At 41.3% G+C, this 19880-nt stretch overlaps 1 protein-coding gene across 1 annotated transcript in view; it reads left to right on the top strand.

Moving 5' to 3' along the window:
* The window catches only part of SLC28A3 (solute carrier family 28 member 3), a 112081-nt gene that overhangs the window by 34176 nt on the left and 58025 nt on the right, over positions 1–19880 (top strand). The window contains exon 2 of the mRNA XM_032162654.2: positions 7253–7357. Within this exon, the coding sequence (XP_032018545.1) occupies positions 7298–7357 (60 nt within the window). The 5' untranslated portion in view covers positions 7253–7297. The remainder of the gene's footprint in view (positions 1–7252; positions 7358–19880) is intronic.

The following is a 19880-nucleotide window of genomic DNA, read 5'->3' as shown; positions in this document are numbered from 1 at the left end:
CACTCCTCAGATAACCACATTAATCCATTTATGAGGGCAGAGCTGTCATGACCTAATCACCTCTTAAAGATCCTACCTGTTTATACTGTCACATCAGTGATAAAGATTCTAACATATGGACTTTGGGGGACATATTCAATGCACAGCAGATGCTTACTACATGATGCTAGACACTCTTCTTGTGGCACCTCAGTTTATCCTCATGACAGACCCATGAGATAGCTGTAAACATAAACCTCATTTTGCAGGCAGCAGTGGATGATTACAGGGGTTACTGGTAACTAGCCCAAGCTTGCAGCTAGTGAGTGTAGAAGTAAAGCCTGAATTGGAAGCTAATCTAAGTTCAGAGCCTGCATTTTTTTTTTTTTTTTTTGAGACAGAGTCTCGCTCTGTCGCCCAGGCTGGAGTGCAGTGGCGCGATCTCAGCTCACTGCAAGCTCCGCCTCCCGGGTTCACGCCATTCTCCTGCCTCAGCCTCCCGAGTAGCTGGGACTACAGGTGCCCGCCACCACGCCCGGCTATTTTTTGTATTTTTAGAAGAGATGGGGTTTCACCGTGGTCTCGATCTCCTGACCTCGTGATCCGCCCGCCTCGGCCTCCCAAAGTGCTGGGATTACAAGCGTGAGCCACCGCGCCCGGCGTTTTTTTTTTTTTTTTTTTTGAGATGGAGTCTTGCTCTGTCACTCAGGCTGGAGTGCAGTGTTGTGATCTCGGCTCACTGCAACCCCCACCTCCCAGGTTCAAGTGATTTTCCTGCTTCAGCTTCCCAAGTAGCTGCAACTACAGGTGTAAGCCACTATGTCTGGCCTGAACCTGCATTCTTAACAGTTATGTTATGCTCATCTAAAACAAGCCCATAGATTATTCTTTGCCAGGCCAGGAATAGGGTGAGCTAGGCAAGGTGCTTATGATGCAAAATTTAAGGAGGAATTTATTTTCAGGTGCCAACCCTGCACTTGGTCCAGAAAGTGCCCCCTTAAATTTTGCACCCTGGGCTCTTTACTTATCTTCCCCTGGTCCTAGTGTTGGCTCTTGGGGAGAGCTGACCAATGCAAACTTGTGCTCCCTAGAAACTCATTTTTGAACTCACACATATTCCCTGGGACACATGGGAATGTAGTGATTTCAATTGTCTTCCTTTGTGTACCTTTGGTCAGTGAACAATCTATTCAGCCTTGAGCTGACACTGTTCCAAGCACTATGCTAAGCACCGGGAGAGAGCAGAGGCTAAGATGGGTACAATTCCTGCCCTTCTATAGCTTTCAGTTCTATGCATTCATTTCCGGTGGAATCAATATGGCAGCCCAACACCTGTGCCTTCTCAGGAATTCCCCTCACCTAAGCCCTGGCACACTTTTTGAGGATTTCAAAGTGCACAGATGGATTAAACTCTGTTTTCCTGACAACCCCATATTATTAGCCTTTTACCATTTTATTAGCCTTTTTTGCATATACTTTGCTTGTGGTTTGTTTTCCTCACTAATAGAGTGAGCATATTGAGGTATTAATTCAGTTGTACTTCCCCTGGGTTTCATTTCTTTCCAGAACTGGGCTCTTGACAAGACTAGGTTTCAGAGGCATGGGCTCAAATTATGGCTTTGCCACTTAGGAGTTTTGTTGCTAGAAAAGCCACTTTATCTCCCTGAGCTTCATGTGTTTCATCTGTGAAATGGGGATATTAATACCTCATGTGAAGACTTGTTATGAGGATAAAATGGAAACAATATAAGTATCTTAAAGGTATGTTGCAGCACTCAACAGTCACTAGTTCTCTTCCCTTCTTTAATAGTCTTTCTTCTTTATTTTTTTTAATTTTTTTTTTTTAGACAGAGTCTTGCTCTGTTGCCCAGGCTGGAGTGCAGTGGTGTGATTTCAGCTCACTGCAACCTCTGCTTCCTGGGCTCAAGATATTCTGCAGCTATGCTCCTGGGTTCAAGCTATTCTCCTGCCTCAGCCTCCTGAGTAAATGGGATTACAGGTGCCCACTACCACATCTGGCTAGTTTTTTGTATTTTCAGTAGAGACAGCATTTCACCATGTTGGCCAGGCTGGTCTTGGAACTCCTTACCTCAAGTAATCCACCCATCTTGACCTCCTGAAATGCTAGGATTACAGGCATGAACCACTGTGCCCTGCCCTTCCCAAGATTCTCACTAAAGTGATACAGACAGCCAAATCATCCTTTAATTGCAGACAGGTGTTACCTATGTGGCAGATTCTATGGCCAGTCTTTGGCTGTGTTAAGTGCTCTGGCTGGCCATTCCTGGTATATAGTGTAAATGTCAGGGAAAAAACCTAACTGCAAGGAGAATTTTGTTGAAAAACAAATCCTGAAGCATTTCCTATGTCAAATACACATTTTCATTGCTTTCCTTTTTCCCCTCTTGGATGATCTGAACAACTGACAGTTAATTAGATTAAGCCTTATAAACCTTCCAGGATTACATTTTTATTATTAACATTAATATTATTTGATTTATTTATTTAACTACTTCAAGTTGTATAGACAAAAGTTAATCTGCACTACATGAAATGTTCTTCAGGGAGGAAGACAGCAGGAGTCTGGAACATATAACATATCATGCTCAACATAGGACAAGTATTATACACAATTTTTACAAATTTTCACTTTACTCCTTTTGGAAATACCATCACCAAGAGTGACTTCACTATAGAACTGCATGCATAAGGCAAGAAGAACAATCTATTGCCATGTAATTACTTATTTTTCCTTTCATATTTTAATAAAAATAGAGGACTTTTGTGTTCTGGTTTTCTTTAATGAGCTTGTGCATAGATAATCCATGAGTTTGCAAATTTTTATAAGCTGAGTTTTAGAGAACAGAATGGGGTATAGGAATTATTTGACTGAAAAGTCTAGTGATTTGGTTGCTACACAATGGTTTCAAAGTCTAAAATTGAGTTTGAGTGACAATGCAATGAAAATAATTCTGAGGAGTTAAGAGACAGTTTTTTAGTTCTTGGCACAAGCTATTTCTCACAAATAATGACTGCATGACTGGGGAATTGTTTAAAATATAGTCTTGTAAAACTGAAAAGTCCTTTCACCTCATTTTCTGATCACAATTTCTATTTCCTAATTGGACAAAATGAGCCATAGCTTCTACCAAGGTATTACCACTTTAAATGATAGCCCCGTAAATCAAACTAATTCTGGTGCTGCAAGGAGTCAGAATTTTTATTGGTTCTGAAAACTCTTTAAAGATAGGCCTCAGATACATACAATTTTAAATTACAAGTTCTCTGGATATGACCATTGTTTTGGCATTTTAGTATCATGGTTGTATATACAATTTACTCTAATTAGGTGTCCATTTTTCCTGCTGGTAGGTACAGTTGGAGAATGGATGAGGGAGGTCACTGTATCTTTTAATCAACACTGTCTAGTGTTGTGGCTTGCACAATGATATGCTCCCCCAAATGTTGCTGCATTCTTTTCGAATTTTGTCTGCAGCCAAGGAGAAGAAAACACATCGTTGCATTTTTAAAAGTTCCTAAAGCAGTATCTGCATTGGAGTCACGTTTCTGCAATTAGAGGCTTTAAATGATAGGATGAAGATATCTGTCTTTTGCTCCAGAAAGTAAGGATCATCCATAACCTTCAACTAGATTGAGTCTTGAGTTGGTGAAGGTTTTAATATCAGGTTGCACCAACTGGTTTCTTCCAACTAACGATTTCTCAAGGTTCCCAAATATTTGCTGTCTATTTATCTGTACTTCTCTTGCTCACTTCCACTTGGATTTCTTTTCTTTTTTTTTTTTTTGCCTTTGGTAACACAATGACTACTACTTACGGCACATTGCAATGATGGGGAAGAACTAATGAAAATCCCCTAGTCTCATCAATAAGAAGCACTAAAGAGCTAAATCATAAAATTTGGGTGATGTTGAATTATGTGTCAGGCACTATTCCCTGCGTATATTAACTTATTTTATCATCTCAGCAGTGTTTCTAAATGGGTATGTCGATGAAAAGAGTTGAACTCTGTTAAATATTTGAAGATATTTATTCTGAGCCAAATATGAGTGACCATGGCCCATGACACAACCCTTGGGAGGCCCTGAGAACATTTGCCCAAGGTGGTCAGGGCACAGCTTGGTTTTATACATTTTAAAAAAGGATGAGACATCAATCAAATACATTTAAGAAATACATTGGTTTGGTCCAGAAAGGCAGGACAACTCAAAGCAAGGGGAGGAGGGGGTTGGGCTTCCAGGCTATAGGTGAATTTAAACATTTTCTGGTTGACAATTGGTTGAGTTTGTCTCAAGACCTGGGATTAATAGAAAGGGAATATTCAAGCTAAGATAAAGATTGTGGAAACCAAAGTTCTTTTGAAGTTTTATAGTGGCTGCCCTTAGAGACAAAGGATGACAATGTTTCCCTTTCAAAATATGGCAAAGAAACGTGTTTTGGGGTAAAATATTTTGATTTTCTTCCTTGTCTCATAATGTTATGCCAGAGTCAGGTTGGAAAGTAAGTCATGATATATAGGGTTAAATAAAACCCATCTGGGTCGGGTGCGGTGGCTCACACCTGTAATCCCAGCACTTTCGGAGGGCAAGGCAGGTGGATCACTTGAGATCAGGAGTTCAAGACCAGCCTGGCCAACATGGTGAAACTCCATTTCTATTAAAAATGTAAAACTTAGCCAGGCATGGTGGCACACGCCTGTAGTCTCAGCTACTCGGGAGGCTGAGGCAGGAGAATCACTTGAACCCGGAAGTCAGAAGTTGCAGTGAGCCGAGATCTGCCACTGCACTCCAGCCTGGGCAACAGAGCAAGACTCCGTCTGACCAAAAAAAAACAAAAACCCAAATGATGAGAATTTATGATTTGTAGGGCATGACTCCCCAGACCACTTAGATCATAATTTGGGCAAGATAAAAAAAAAATCAGAGCTTAGTTCTCAGGTACTGTTATCTCCATTTTATGGAGGAAGAATCTGAGATACAGAGAACTCAGTTACTTTCCCAAATTCCCATGGCCAGTAAGTCTTCCCACCTCAGCCTCCCAAGTAGCTGGGACTACAGGCACGTACCATCACACCACACCTGGCTAATTGTTGTATTTTTTGTAGAGACGGGGTCTTCCTACATTGCCCAGACTGATCTCAAACTCCTGGGCTCAAGCAATTCTCCCACCTTGGCTTCCCAAAGTGTTGGGATTACAGGTGTCAGCCAGGTAGTGGATATTTTGTCTTTGAGCCGTGTGGTATTCGTCACAGCTACTCAATTCTGGCCTTATGGGATGATAGCAGCCTTAGACAATACATAAATCAATGGCCATGTTTCTGCTTTGACAAAACTTTATTTATAGACACTGAAGTTTGAATTCCATTTAACTTTAATGTGTCATGAAATATTCTTCCTTTTAATTTTTTTTCAACCATTTAAAAATCTAAAACCCATTCTTAGCTCTTGGGCCATATAAAAGCAGTAGAAGGCTAGGTGTGACCCTCAAGCTATGGTTGGCTGTAGTTATGAGGTAGAGTCCAGGATTTGAACCCAGACCACAGGTTCCTGCCAGCCTTTAAATATTATGTATACACTGTACAGTCTGTATCATGATAACAAGAAAAGAAAAATAACTCCCACAGTCTGAGCTATGTGAGATATGCAAAATCTATTAGGCCCAGAGAGACTGGGCCTCAGTCACGGATTAAGAGAAAACAAAAATAACTCACACAGTCTGAGCTATGTGAGCAATGCACAATCTATCAGGCCCAGAGAAACGGAGGGTTGGACTTTAGTCACCACTCAACCCTGTGCCCAGGGGCAATTGTTGTTTTTGTTTTTTGGGTTTTTTTGAGATAGAGTCTCACTCTGTCACCCAGGCTGGAGTGTGGTGGTGTGATCTCGACTCACCACAACCTCCGTCTCCTGGGTTCAAGCAATTCTCCTGCCACAGCCTCCCAAGTAGCTGGGACTACAGGCATGTGCCACCATGTCTGGCTAATTTTTGTAGTTTTTAGAAGAGACAGGGTTTCACTATGTTGGCCAGGCTGGTCTCGAATTCCTGACTTCATGATCCACCTGCCTCGGCCTCCCAAAGTGCTGGGATTACAGGCGTGAGCCACCGTGCCTGGCCAGGGGCAATTGTTTTAAAGGCATTTTGTTTCTGACTGGCTGCCTTTCTGTTCCTAGAATGTACGATACAAATAGCAGTGTATAGCCAATCAATAGCTTACGTTTTTTTAATGTAAATAATTGGTACACAACTCAGAAACTCCTTCTTTTCCTTTAAAATTCACCTGTGGCCAGGCACACACAGTGCCTGTAATCCTAGCACTTTTGGAAACCAAGGCAGGTGGGAAGATTGCTTGAGCCCAGGAGTTCAAGACAAGTAGATTCGTGCGTGTGTGTGTGTGTGTGTGTGTGTGTGTGTGTGTGTTCTGTTGCCCAGGCTGGAGTGCAGTGGCATAATCATGACTTGCTGCAGCCTTGACCTCCTGGGCTGAAGCTATCCTCCTATCTCAGCCTCCTGAATAGCTGGGACTACAGACATGTGCAATCACCCATGGCTAAATTTTTTTTTTTTTTTTGGTAGAGATGGGGGTCTCACTATGTTGCTCAGACTTGTCTTGAACTCCTGGGCTCAAGCAATCTTCCCAGGAAAAGAGAGGATTTCACTAAGCACTATAGAGAATGTGTCCTTTTCTGGCTGGGCACGATGGCTCATGCCTGTAATCCCAGCAATTTAGGAGGCCAAGGCAAGTGGATCACTTGAGGTCAGGAGTTTGAGACCAGCCTGGCCAACATGGTGAAACCCCGTCTCTACTAAAAATAAAGTCAGCCAGGTGTGGTGGCATGCACCTTTAATCCCAGCTATTTGGGAGGCTGAGGCAGGAGAATTGCTTGAACCTGGGAGGCAGAGTTGAAGTGAACCGAGATTGCGTCACTGCACTCCAGCCTGGGAGTGAAAAAAAAAAAAAAAAAAAAAAAGAAAGTGTCCTTTTCTGTTTTGTGCACCACAGGAGTTTTCTCCCCAGGAGTGCAAATAGGACGCCAAAAATGGGGATAAAGGAAAAGATTAATAAGGTGGGTGGGCCAGCACTAGATGCCTCCACCCCGCCAACCCGCCTGCCTCTCTGCCCCACCCCAACCAGGTGTCAGCCCTAGTCATTCAGGAGATTATTGCAGAAGTTTCCAAACTGAAGCAAGCAGTGCCCAGGTCCCTATAACAGTGGGTGGCTTTCTGACATCAGCAGAAACTGGTGCTTTTTCCCAGGTACAAAGGACCTCCAGACCAGAGCCAGCCAGCAGCAAAAAGAGCATGGAGCTGAGGAGTATGGCAGCCCCCAGAGCTGAGGGCTACAGCAACACGGGCTTCCAGGTGAGCAGAGCTTTCCTCTTATGTTAAATTTAGGCCGTCAGTGGAAAAGCTGCCCTTTCCTTAGCCCTTTGGCAAGTTTCTTACCTAAACAGGGAGATTATCAGGACAATAAGATTTTTAACGGCACACTTTAAGCCCATTATTTTTTCTTCTTGGGCTCTTCTGGGTTGACAAACCTGAAAAGTCTCTTTTCATCGATGTGTTGTGATCCCTATGGTCACTTAGAAACAAGATAGCCTTCTTCTCTTGCCTTTTTTCCCTTCTGGCTCACAGCAGGGGTACATTATTTGTCTTCAGGCACCTTTCCAAAGAACTGGTGAGAAGGGAAGAATGGGGGAATTTAGATCCTGGCTGGGGTAGTGTCTCAGGGTTCCTTTTACTCAAGCCGAGTCCTGGAGCCCCTGTCAGATGGCCTCGCTACCGCCCCAGAGCAGCTGGATTACGCAAATCAGTCTCACTTCATCAACCAAAACTCACTGAGTGATTAATGCTGCTCAGCCCAAGGCTGGGTGCCCGCAGAGGCATAGAAGGAGACCTGTCAGAAACACCAGGCTATTTTGACTGGGTCTGGGATGGGGATTTCCAGGGCTGTTTTTAGGTGTGCGTCCTTTCCTTAGCTGACACTCAGCATGGGCGCTCTGGAGATGATGGGAAGCCTGCACCAGCAAGTGTCAACAATCCCTTGGGCTTTATGGTCTGCTAGATGGTCAAAACGAAACTTTGAGGTGCTAGCCAAGAAAGGAAAGAGGGAAGTAAAAGGGCTTTGACAGGAGTCCAGACTCCAGCACCCACAAATTCCCGTAACTTCCCAGAGCCCCAGTTTGATCGTCTGTCCCATGGTCACAGTGATGCCCATCTCCATGAGTAGGCATCGGGTTACCACTTATAGGTCACAAGTGTAGGAGAGGGAACAACTTCATCTACCCTCTTAGGTTGAGTGCCTGAGGACTGTGAATTAAACCGACACAAAACAGATTACCAGGAGAAAAGGCACGCTAATTTTATCTGTACTTAAAATCTCATATATGGCTGGCAGTGGTGCCTCATGCCTGTAATCCAAGCACTTTGGGAGGCTGAGGCGGGCTGATCATTTGAGGTCAGGAATTTGAGACCAGCCTGGCCAACATAGTGAAACCCCATGTCTACTAAAAATACAAAAATTAGCCGGGCGTGGTAGTGCATGCCTGTAATCCCAGCTACTCGGGAGGCTGAGGCAGGAGAATCACTTGAACCTGGGAGGCAGAGGCTGCAGTGAGCCAAGATCGTGCCACTGTACTCCAGCCTGGTTGACAGAGGGAGACTCAGTCTCAAAAAAGTAATAATAATAATAAAATAAAATCTCACACGTATGAGCCTTACAGAAAAGAAATGGAAAACCTAATAGACTCAGGAGCTTATATACTATTATAACAAAAGGCGGCAAATAATGAAATGACTAGACAGAGGAAAAGAGGGTTATGCTTTTAGGGACAATAAACTGGGGGTGGGAGATGGAAATAATGGAAGATGAGAGTTAATTTATCGAGGTTTGTTCATGCAGATTTATCTCAGCGGCATCTGTGTCTTTGGTGATAAGGGTTGCTCTCTTCCTTGTACGAGAGGGAGCAGGAGAACTGTGCAAGGGAAATATCAATAAATGTGCTGCTTTTAGGAAGATGGGGGGATGAGGGAGGGCAGAGAGCTCTTTCTGTGTCTGCTTTCTTTTTCATGGCCTTCAGTTCAAAATATTCTTGTGCCAAAATGTGGGCATTTGGAGGGTGGCACATCCTGATCTCTTCTCTAAGGACTAAGTGAGGGGGAAAAGCATAAAGCATGGGCCCATTCTGATTCCAGAGAATGGAAGGGATGGAATGGGATAGAGTATGTATGGCAGCAAGAAAATATATCTGCAATAGAGAAGGTCCATGTCACAGCTACTGGCTGCTCCCAGGGAGGAGGGCACACAATGGCGGTGATCCCTCACTGTCTTCTAGCAAAACTGCTGTTTTGAGGGGGAAACATCCCCCTACACCTGTCCCAGTAAAAAGAAGGAAAAGTGAAAGGAAGATTCCTCCTACTTCTGTAAAATTTCCTGTCATCCTTACTCATTGGATTGATTGAAATTTGAATTTCTGCATTTCAAAATCAAAACAGTGAAGACAATTTGTCTTTCAAGAGAATCAGAGGCTTCATAACTCCTACCAAGTTAATAAGTGTAAGTCTAACCTTGTTTGACATTCAGCTCTCCTGCTACATTATCTTCTTTAAGGAAAATTAATTGATTGTAAAATATGTGCTACTTCACTCGCATTATTAAATATGAATTAACATGCCACCAGAACTTCCAAAGAAGTTAGCATACTTACTTACTCACCTTGTCCTAGTCTGTGAATTGTTCTAGAAATTAATTTTTCTTCTTCAAATATTAAGAGTGCCCTTGGTAGACCAAAGTTCTAATTTTACTAAGTAGAACTACTTTCACAGCTTGAAATGCTGATATGGGTTCCCAAAAGCTTGTGCCTGTAAGACCTGGTGCAGGGGCAATGGTTATGCATGTCTATGGATTACCTGGACAGGCTGTCATCTGGACTGTCCCTCAAAGAAGTGAGCACCAATTGCTGTTTTCATGGAGCTAGTACTCCAGTGGGAAAGGTTAAACAGGAGCACAAAGTCAGTGATATGGGTTATAAGAGAGAAATGATCTCACGTCCAAGAAAGGATTTCACAGCCAGAGCATATTTCATACATGAGAGTGGATTTTGTAACCAATGATAGAAATGAATGTTTGGGTTTTTTTTTTCAAATCTCATTTATTGTACCTCTAAATGTTTTCTATGAATAAGTAACATTTCTCATATGGCTGAGGATGGAAATGACTTCATTCAACAGTAGTTGCAAATAAGACTTTGCTATTTATGAAGGAAGTTCCGATTGGCATTTAATAAGTATTGCATGTATGTGGAATATCTAAGGATTTCTTATTTTGTTTTAAAATATTTTTTAAGCCTTAAAACAGTCAACAAACTGGCTCTTGATTTTGTGCAAGATGTTCCCATCAGTCCAGGAAAAATAACTGGCTGAAAGGACAAAATACACACACACACATACCCACAGCAAACACCCACACCCACATACGCATACACACGCACACACACACACACACACACACACGCACACAGAGGCTAGCATCCCCAGGCCTCAAGGTTCTAAGCAGGGCATCTCAAACCCAGCAGAGTATCATACTAATAACACCCACACCTAAAAACAATGACTGGGTTATTTCTTCCAATGCTTGCTTTTCAACAAGAATTTCTGGAGGCATGTATTTATTCAGTAGACTCATCAACTGCCTCCTAGATATGGCCGCCTCTAAGAAGGGATACCAACTCAAGAAAGAATAATATGCTCTTCTTGCCCTCAAGGAGAAGAACAGGCAGAAATAAACATGCAATTACAATATAATTGATATTAAGGAAAATGGCGGAGGTTTGCATCAAGTGCATTGTATTCTTATATTTATTATTTTTTATATTTTGTCTTGCTATCTTACTACAGCTGGTCTGAAACCCTGGCCTCAAGCAATCCTCCTGCCTTGGCCTTCCAAAGTGCTGGGATTACAGTCATGAGCCACAACACCCAGCCAGCACCAAGTGCATTGTAAATAATATATGGTTGGAGCTGAGCTAACTGAGGAGTCTATGACAGCATCACCAAAGGAGGGAGAATTTGATTAGGGCTTTAAGGATGGTCAGGTCACAGTAGGAGTTGGAGTGGGCAGAGCACAGCAAGCAGAGAGAACTATCTGTACACAGATTCAGAGCCCTAAAGGAGAAGAGCACATGAGCCTGGGATGGAGGAAGGGAACATGGTATAGGGAAATGGGGCAGGCTGGCATCAGGTCAGGTGGCCTCTGCGTGTGCTAAGGCATTTTAGAAGGAATCGCTCAGAATTTACATAGTCAAATTGTGATTTTTTTTTTGAGACAGGGTCTCACTCTGTCACCCATGCTGGAGTGCTGTGGTATGATCTCAGCTCACTGCAGCCTCGACCTCCCAGGCTCAAGCAATCCTCCCACCTCAGCCTCCCGAGTAGCTAGGACTACAGACATGCGCCACCACACTTGGCTAGTTTTTGTTTTGTTTTGTTTTGTTTTGTTTTGTGTTTTAGAGATGAAGTCTCACCCTGTCACCCAGACTGGAGTGCAGTGGCATGATCTTGGCTCACTGCAACCTCCACCTCCTGGGTTCAAGCAATTCTCCTCTCTCAGCCTCCTGAGTAGCTGAGTTTACAGGCATATGCCACCTCACCTGGCTAATTTTTTGTATTTTTATTAGAGACAGGGTTTCACAATGTTGGTCAGGCTGGTCTCAAACTCCTGACCTCAAATGATCCGCCCGCCTCAGTCTCCCAAAGTGCTGGGATTACAGGTATAAGCCACCGTGCATGACCTAATTTTTGTATTTTTTTGTAGAAACGGGGTTTCACCATGTTGCCCAGGCTGATCTCAAACTCCTGAGCTCAAGTGATCTGCCTGCTTCAGCCTTCCAAAGTGCTGGGATTATAGGTGTGAGCCACCATGCCAGGCTGATTTTTTTTTTTTTTAATATTACTTTGGTGGCCCCATTGAAAGTGATTGGAAATGGAGAGAGATTTGTGTGTGGCTGGGACATCCATTGGGAAGTTACTGTCATAATCCAAACCAGGCTGAAGGCAGTGGATGCAGACACTGGGATGGAGGTACTAATACTGATGAGGTGGCCCCTCCACAATGAAATTCAGGAGTAAAGATGAGGGCCTAAATGCTGCTCTGGCTCTGAAGATTTCTGTTTTCTCCTCTGTAAAATAGCATAATAATGATACCTATCTTGGGATTGTTGAAATAATTAAATAAGCTAATATTATATATGTATAATGGACATTTTATATATATATAAATATATATATATACACACACATACATAGTATGAACATAGTATGAACACATAGTATGAACATAACAATAGTAGCTTTTGATGCTGAGCAGCTTAAGGAGAGTGTGGAGTCAATGTTTCCAGCTTGGGATGTCAAGTTGGAAGTGATTCCCTTTATTTATTTATTCTTGTTGTTTTAAATAGAGACGGGGCTTCACTCTGTCACCCTCACTGAAGTGCAGTGGCACAATCATAGCTTATTGCAGCCTCGAACTCCTGAGCTCAGGCGATCCTTCGACCTCAGCCTCCTGAGTAGCTGGGACTACAGGCACACGCTACCACAACTGGCTAAGTTTTCTTATTTTTTATATTTGTAGAGACAGGGTCTTGCTATGTTGCCCAGGCTGGCCTCAAGTGATCCTCCCACCTCTTCCTGGGTTTCCCAAAGTGCTGGGATTACAGGTGTGAGCCACCTCGCCCAGCCAGGGCAAGGCTTTATTTAGGTAGAAAATCTAGAAATAAAGTTAGAGCGAAAAAGAGACTGAGTTCTCTTTGAGGCCTATTGGTTGAAATTAAGTTGACTCCAAGCATCTTCATGAAGGGGGAGATGAAGTGGGAAGCTTGTAGCATACGTTCACCTGGAGCTCAGAAGAGGACACACATTTGGGGGCTGTTAGCATAGACACGAGCATGGATAAGACCACTGTGAGGGAAGCCTGGGAAACAGCAGCGCTTAAGGAGTGGGGAAGTTAGAGATGTCAGAGAATGAAGCAGAGGGCTGCAGGGAGAGAAAGAGCAGCAGAACCAGGAGAGGGGCGATCTGGAGAAGTCAAGGGAAAGTAGAACCACAAGTCAACAGAAAAGACTCCGACAGGACAGAGGAGTATATAGAATGAGGCCACGAGTTCACTTGACTTGCCAGCTAGGAGGTTACTGGTGACACTAGGGTTGGGGAAGGAGGAGAAGTTTGTGTTATGAGTGGGAGTTAGGCTAGGAAAAATGGTAGCAGAATGAACACTCTTCTGGCGCAGTGGTGGTGCTAGGGAGGGGCGGGGAAGGGGAAGACCTAGGGCAGGCAAAGGCAGTTGCGGGGAGGTGTTTTTATGTAAAAAAAAAAAAAAAAAAACCATTGTGAAATACAACATACAGAAAAATACATAAAAACAAATATACAACTTATAAGGCGAACTGTCACTCAGGTCAAGAAACAGGACATTGTCGTCCCTCAGGGTCCAGCCCTACACATTTCATCACTGCTGCCTCCCTTCCCTGGGGTAAACCCAACCAGGGGTGACCACTGACCCAAATATGGGGCAATTACTTCTTTGCTTTTCTTTATACCTTAACTTCTAATTATGAATCCCCAAGCAATATTTTTGCCTGGTCTTGAACTTTATATAATAGAAACACACAAAATGTATTCTTTGCTTATATCGAAACTTTTTTTTGTTTGTTTTTTTGAGACAGAGTCTCGCTCTGTTGCCCAGGCTAGAGTGCAGTGGCGTGATCTTGGCTCACTGCAACCTCTGCCTCCCCAGATCAAGCAATTCTCCTGCCTTAGCCTCCTGAGTAGCTGGGAATACAGGCATGAGCCACCAGGCCCAGCTTGTATTTTTAGTAGAGACAGGGTTTCACCCTGTTGGCCAGGCTGGTCTCAAACTCCTGACCTCACGTGATCCACCCGCCTTGGCCTCCCAAAGTGTTGGGATTACAGGCGTGAGCCACCATGCCTGGCCATCAGCTCTCTAAGATTCACATGGTGTTGCGTGTAACTGCAGTTCATCCCATTTCATTAATACACAGGATTCTGTCATGTAAATATTCCACAACTGACACATTTTGCTGCTAGTGGATACTTGTGTTATTAAGTTTGGGTTTTTTGAAGCTTCTACAAACATTGCAGCTAGGGACACTGTTATCCATGCCAGGGGGAGTATCTGTAACAAATTTACTCTGGGGTTGTACTTAGGAATGGAATTGCTAGGCCACTGGAATAAACATATACTTTCAACTTTACTCATAGTGTCAGATTGGTTTCCTAAGTGATTTTACCAATTTACATGCCTATCAGCAGAGTGATTATTCCCATTTCTCATCATTATTCAGCTGACCTTTTAATGTCAACCATTCTGGTGGGTGTGCAGCAGTATGTCATTGAGTTTAATTAAAATTTTCCTGTTATTGGTTGTTAGATGCCAACTTTTTAAATACCTACTCAACTTTCTTGCCCATTTTCTCTACTGGATTTTTTTCCATTTTTATTTGAAAGAGTTCCTTAGATGTTCTGGTTACAAGCCTATGAAAGGAAATTAAATTTGGGGACCCTAAACTCATTTAACCAAAGGGAAAAGTCAAGCTGGGAACTGGGTCATGCAAAGCTGTCTCCCGCTTTTGGTTCCTAAATAAGATGGCTACAAGATGAAAAGCTACACGCTTCCCCCATGTTTTGCCCACAAGGAAATTCCTGGTGAGCTATTAAAACTTCACCATGGCAATGTAAATTGATAACTTATCTTTACAGGTAGAGTCACCCCAGATACAAATGCGTATCTGATTGTTCCCCTACCCCATTTCATCTGTATTATCTTATGTAAAATGCAGATTCTCCACATTTTTCCTTTGCCCCCTTTGTTTACGTGAAAACTGTGTGCTTCTCACTATCCCGCCCTTTCTCCTTTAAATTTGAGCCCTCAAAATCATCTTTGGAGAAAGGGATAGACCTGTCTCCCAGGCAGTTCCTTAACTTTGGCAAATAAATCTGCTAAAATGATTGAGACTTGTCTCATCATTTTCCTCGATTGACAAGCCCTTTGTCAGTTATGATTTGTAAATACCTTCTACCACTGTGAAGCCATCTTTTACTCTAATGGAATATTTTGAGGAACAAAAGTTAATTATATCGGTCCCATTTAGGAAACATTGGGACAAAAGTTCATTATATATGGTCCCATTTAGGAAACGTTGCTTCTCTTTCCTGTATCTTGTCTAAAATATCTTTTCCAACTTGCAAAATCATGAAGATTTTTTTTTTTTTCGAACAAGCGAAACTCTTTATTAAGATAAAATTGTTTTTATTAAAGAAATAGATAAAAATGGTTAAGTACAATCAAATGGCTCCAAAAGCCTTACAATGAAAACAGCAGTCCTGCCAGTTGTTCTTTCCGGAGGCAAGCACTTCTCATTCTCTCAGTTTTTCCTTCTGGTAGTTACCTTCATGGGTTTTTCCAAATTATTATTTTTTTAGTTTTTCAAGTGAATGCGTATATTAATACATGAAATTTTTAAAAGCCTCTTCAGTTTATAGTGCATCCTAACAGTCCCCTGCCCCATCCCTCCTGATTCTCAAGAGCAATGACTTTTAACTCTTTTAGCAATGTCTTCTATTTTTTTCTCACATAACTACTTAGTCATTTCTTGATTGTTTTATATATTATATAGTGATTTCTTGATATGACAGATGAGGATTTAGCTCTTACACTATCACTGTCTTCACTTTTCCTCCCATATTGTCCCAAAGTAGTTACCAGATTTAGAGGCTAAGCAGTCACCACATCATTATGACAATGTCCATATTGCTCATTGTTGAGAAAAACAGGGTATTATGCTCTAAAATCATGAAGATATTTCTAAAAGCTTATTCTTTCATTCATATTGAGGATCTCTATTCCCCCTGAAATTGAGTTTAATGTATTGTGTAAGGTAGGAGTCAAGTTTGCTTTCCACATGAACAGCCACTTATTTTGGCATCATTATTTTTTAAACTTACTTTTAACACCACTCAGTGATCAACATTGCTTTAAAAAAAAAATCATTTCCCCACTCCACAGATATTTTGCCACGTGTCCATATTTGGGAGAGGCTTTTTGGAACAGGGCAACTGAAAGATTTTTCCAAACTCAGAGGAGATGGGGAAGAATCCAAAGAGATGGAAGTTAACAGCAAGAGAGGTCAAAACAGTTCAGAATTTCTAAGAGGAAAATGCAGGAATGTTTTTTAACACATTTATTAAAGGGCATCTCTTGGAATTCCAACTCAAGTTTCCTCCTCCCTGTGAATAAGCAATCAATCTTGCCACATGTGCTCTCAGAGGCACAGAACCCACGCTTGCTCTGAAGTTAGTTGGGTGGAACCCACTTACGAAAGTCTTAGGAGAGGACTAGGCTGGGGAAATGGGCCTCACTCTGCACAAACACACAGGAAAGGCTGAGTTACTCCTTGAGTAAGCCAGTCAAGCAGGTTTGGAGAGTTGTTAAATGGAGGTCACAATTTGGGAGATCATGTAAGTGTAAGTCCCATTAGGGATCCAAACCTGCTGGAGTATGGGTGTAGACTTCTCAAGCAGGTACTTTGAATACAAAAGTTCTAAGGTGGGAAGTAACTATGTTATGTAGGGAGGAAGAATATTGTTTCTCCTTAACCCACTAGCCTGGGAAGTCAACATGAATCACACTGAGTACTCTTTCACATTGCTCAAGAGGCGCTTGACTGGAATTTCCTATATTCCATTAAAACACACACACAAAAAAAACACATGACAATAATTCACTTTTTGGAAGGAGGTTAAAAAAAAGTATATTCTCTACTCTTTCCTCAAGTTTGCATGATCACACCTAGACTTATTTTTAGGGGAAAACAGTGTAGGGGATTGTAAACCAAATCACTTCTGTGGCATCTCATAGAGAAAGGGTATAAGGATTTAGTTTTTCCTTATTCAAACATTCCTGAAGTGATTCCCCTTAAAATTGAGGAACCACTTACTCATCAGTGTTGAGGCATTGGAAAGAAAATAGGAAATAATTAATAATGTAGATAAAGGTACATTTTTGCTGAGGGCTAAAGCAGAACTTTCTAATATATAGCACAAGCCAGATATGTAATTTAAAACTTTTCTGCAAGCCCATTAAAAATGCAAGATAAAGTAGGTATTTCACCATATTTTAACTATATTTTATGGAACCTCATATATTGAAATTAATGAAATAATTTAAATTTGTTTCATACCAAGTCTTTGAACATCCGGTGTATATTTTAAACATATAGTACATGTCAACTCTGATGCTACATTTTTATCAGAAATACTTGATCTGTTTTTAGATTTCATAAAATGTATAGTTGTAAAAAGTAGATTCATAACCGAGTTGTTCCAAACATGCCTGTTTTTCAATACATGGATCTAATGTTCAGTTTTAAATTTAAATTTAAATTTAATTTAGTTAAAATTAAATTCAGGTCCTTAGTCATATTAGTCACATTTCAAGTACTCAGTAACCACTTGTCACTGATGATTATTCTATTGGATCACCCATGTAAGCTATGTGTTTTTGGTTTTAGAGTTCATACACACACACAAATCTGGCTATCCTTCCCCTTTAAGGACCTGACCACCAGATTTATGCCAAAAAGTTAAAGTAACAACTTTACATTTATTTCTGTAATATCAGTAGTAATATCTCTTCTTTCATTCATGAATTTGGTTATTTGTCTTCTCTTTCTTTTTTTTTCCTTGGTTTCTTTTTTCCTTGACATTTCCTTGTTGGGAGGTTTATGGTTAGTAATTCAATCTCTTCACTTGTTATTAGTGTTTTTGAGCTTTTTTTTTCCCTTAAGTAAGTTAAGAACCAACTTTTGGTTTCATTGATTCTCTCTTTTGTTTTTCTAGTCTTTATTTCATTTGTCTCCACTATAATCTTCATTATTTCTTTCCTTCTGCTAGCTTTGGGTTTAGTTTGTTGTTCTTTTTCTAGTTTGTTACCGTAAAAGATTGGATTATTGAGTTGAGATCTTACTTCTTGATAATATAAGCAATTACAATTATAAAATTCCCTGTAGGGACTGCTTTAGCCATATTCATAAATTTTGGTATATTTTCATTTTTGTTATTTATTTATTTATTTTTGATGAAGGTCACGCTATGTTGCCTAGGCTGGCCTCAAACTCCTGGGTGCAAGCAATCCACCTACCCCAGCCTTCCAAGTAGCTGGGACTACAGGCATGCATCACTGTGCTCAGCTTTATTTTTCTTTCTTCTTCTTTTTTTTATGAGACAGAGTCTCACTCTGAGCTTTATTTTTATTAATTCTTTTTTTTTTTGTAAGACAGAGTCTCACTCTGTTACCCAGGCTGCATTTTAATTATTATCAAACTATTTTCTAACTTCCCAAATGATTTCTTCTTTAATCCGTTGGTTATTTAGGAGTGTGCTTAATTTCCTCATAATTTATAAGTTTCCCCCAAATTGTGGTTGGGGAAGATACATTATCTTTCAATATTTTTAAATGTATTGAGATTTGTTTGGGCCTAACATGTGATCTAGCCTGGAGAATGTTCTGTGTGCACTTGAGAAGAATGTGTATTCTACTTTTGTTGGTAGAATGTTCTGTATATGTCTATAAGGTCTAGTTGGTTTATATACCACTGTTCAATTCTTGTATTTTCTTACTGACCGTCTGTCTAGTTCTAGTCATTACTGAGGATGGGGTAATGAAATATCCAGCTATTGATGAACTGTCTACTTCTCCCATGAATTCTGTCAGTTTTTGCTTCATGTGTTTTAGAGCTCTTTTATTATGTACATATATGTTAACAATAGCTCTTTGATAAATTGACCCTTTTGCCATTTTAAAATGTCTTTTGTCTCTAGTAACAATTGTTGTCTTAAAACCTATTTCATCTGATATTATTGCCACTCAAGCTCTCTTTGGTTACTATTTGCATGCTATATCTTTCCCATCCTTTTCTTTCAACCTATTTAGGTCTTTGAATATAAAGTATGTCTCTTGTAGACAGCATATATTTGGATCATGGGATTTTGTTTTATTTTGGTTTGTTTGTTTGTTGGAGATAGGGTCTCGTTCTGTCACCCAGGCTGGAGTGTAGTAGGGCAATCATGGCTCACTGAACCCTCAATCTCTGGAGCTCAAGCAATCCTCTCACCTCAGCCTCCTGAGTAGCTGGGACTACAGGCACATGTCACTGTGCCTGGCTAATTTTTGTTTTTTGTTTTTTGTTTTTAGACAGTCTCACTCTGTCACCCAGGCTGAAGTGCAGTGGTGTGATTTTGGTTCACTGCAACCTCTGCCTCCCAGGTTTGAGCAATTCTCCTGTTTCAGACTCACGAGAAGCTGGGGTTACAGGTGTCTGCCACCACGCCCAGCTAATTTTTGTATTTTTAGTAGAGATGGGGTTTCACCATATTGGTCAAGCTGGTCTCAAACTCCTGACCTCAGGTAATCCACCTGCCTCAGCCTCCCAAAGTGCTGGGATTACAGGTGTGAGCCACCGCTCCCTGCTTAACTTTTGTATTTCTTATAGAGATAGGGTTTCGCCACGTTGCCCAGGCTGGGATCAAGCAATTTGCCCACTGTGGTCTCCCAAAGTGCTCGGATTACAGGCATGAGCTACCACATCTGGCCAGATCATGGTTTTTTTTTTTTTTTCTTTTTTCTTTTATTTTCAGATCATGGGTTTTTAAAATCCATTCTGCAAATCTCTGCCTTTTAATTAAAGGGTAAAATTCATTTATAGTTAATGTAGTTACTGATAAGATAGGATTTACATTTTTATTTTGTGTGAATATATAGGTATGTCTGTGTGTATATATAGTCTTTTCCCCCTCTATTACTTCCCTCTTTTGT

The sequence above is a fragment of the Hylobates moloch genome, unplaced genomic scaffold, assembly GCF_009828535.3.
Source record: "Hylobates moloch isolate HMO894 unplaced genomic scaffold, HMol_V3 SCAFFOLD_10, whole genome shotgun sequence".
NCBI lineage: Eukaryota > Metazoa > Chordata > Mammalia > Primates > Hylobatidae > Hylobates > Hylobates moloch.
The sequence above is the reverse complement of the archived record's forward strand: the minus strand, read 5'-3'. Positions and strand labels throughout refer to the sequence as shown.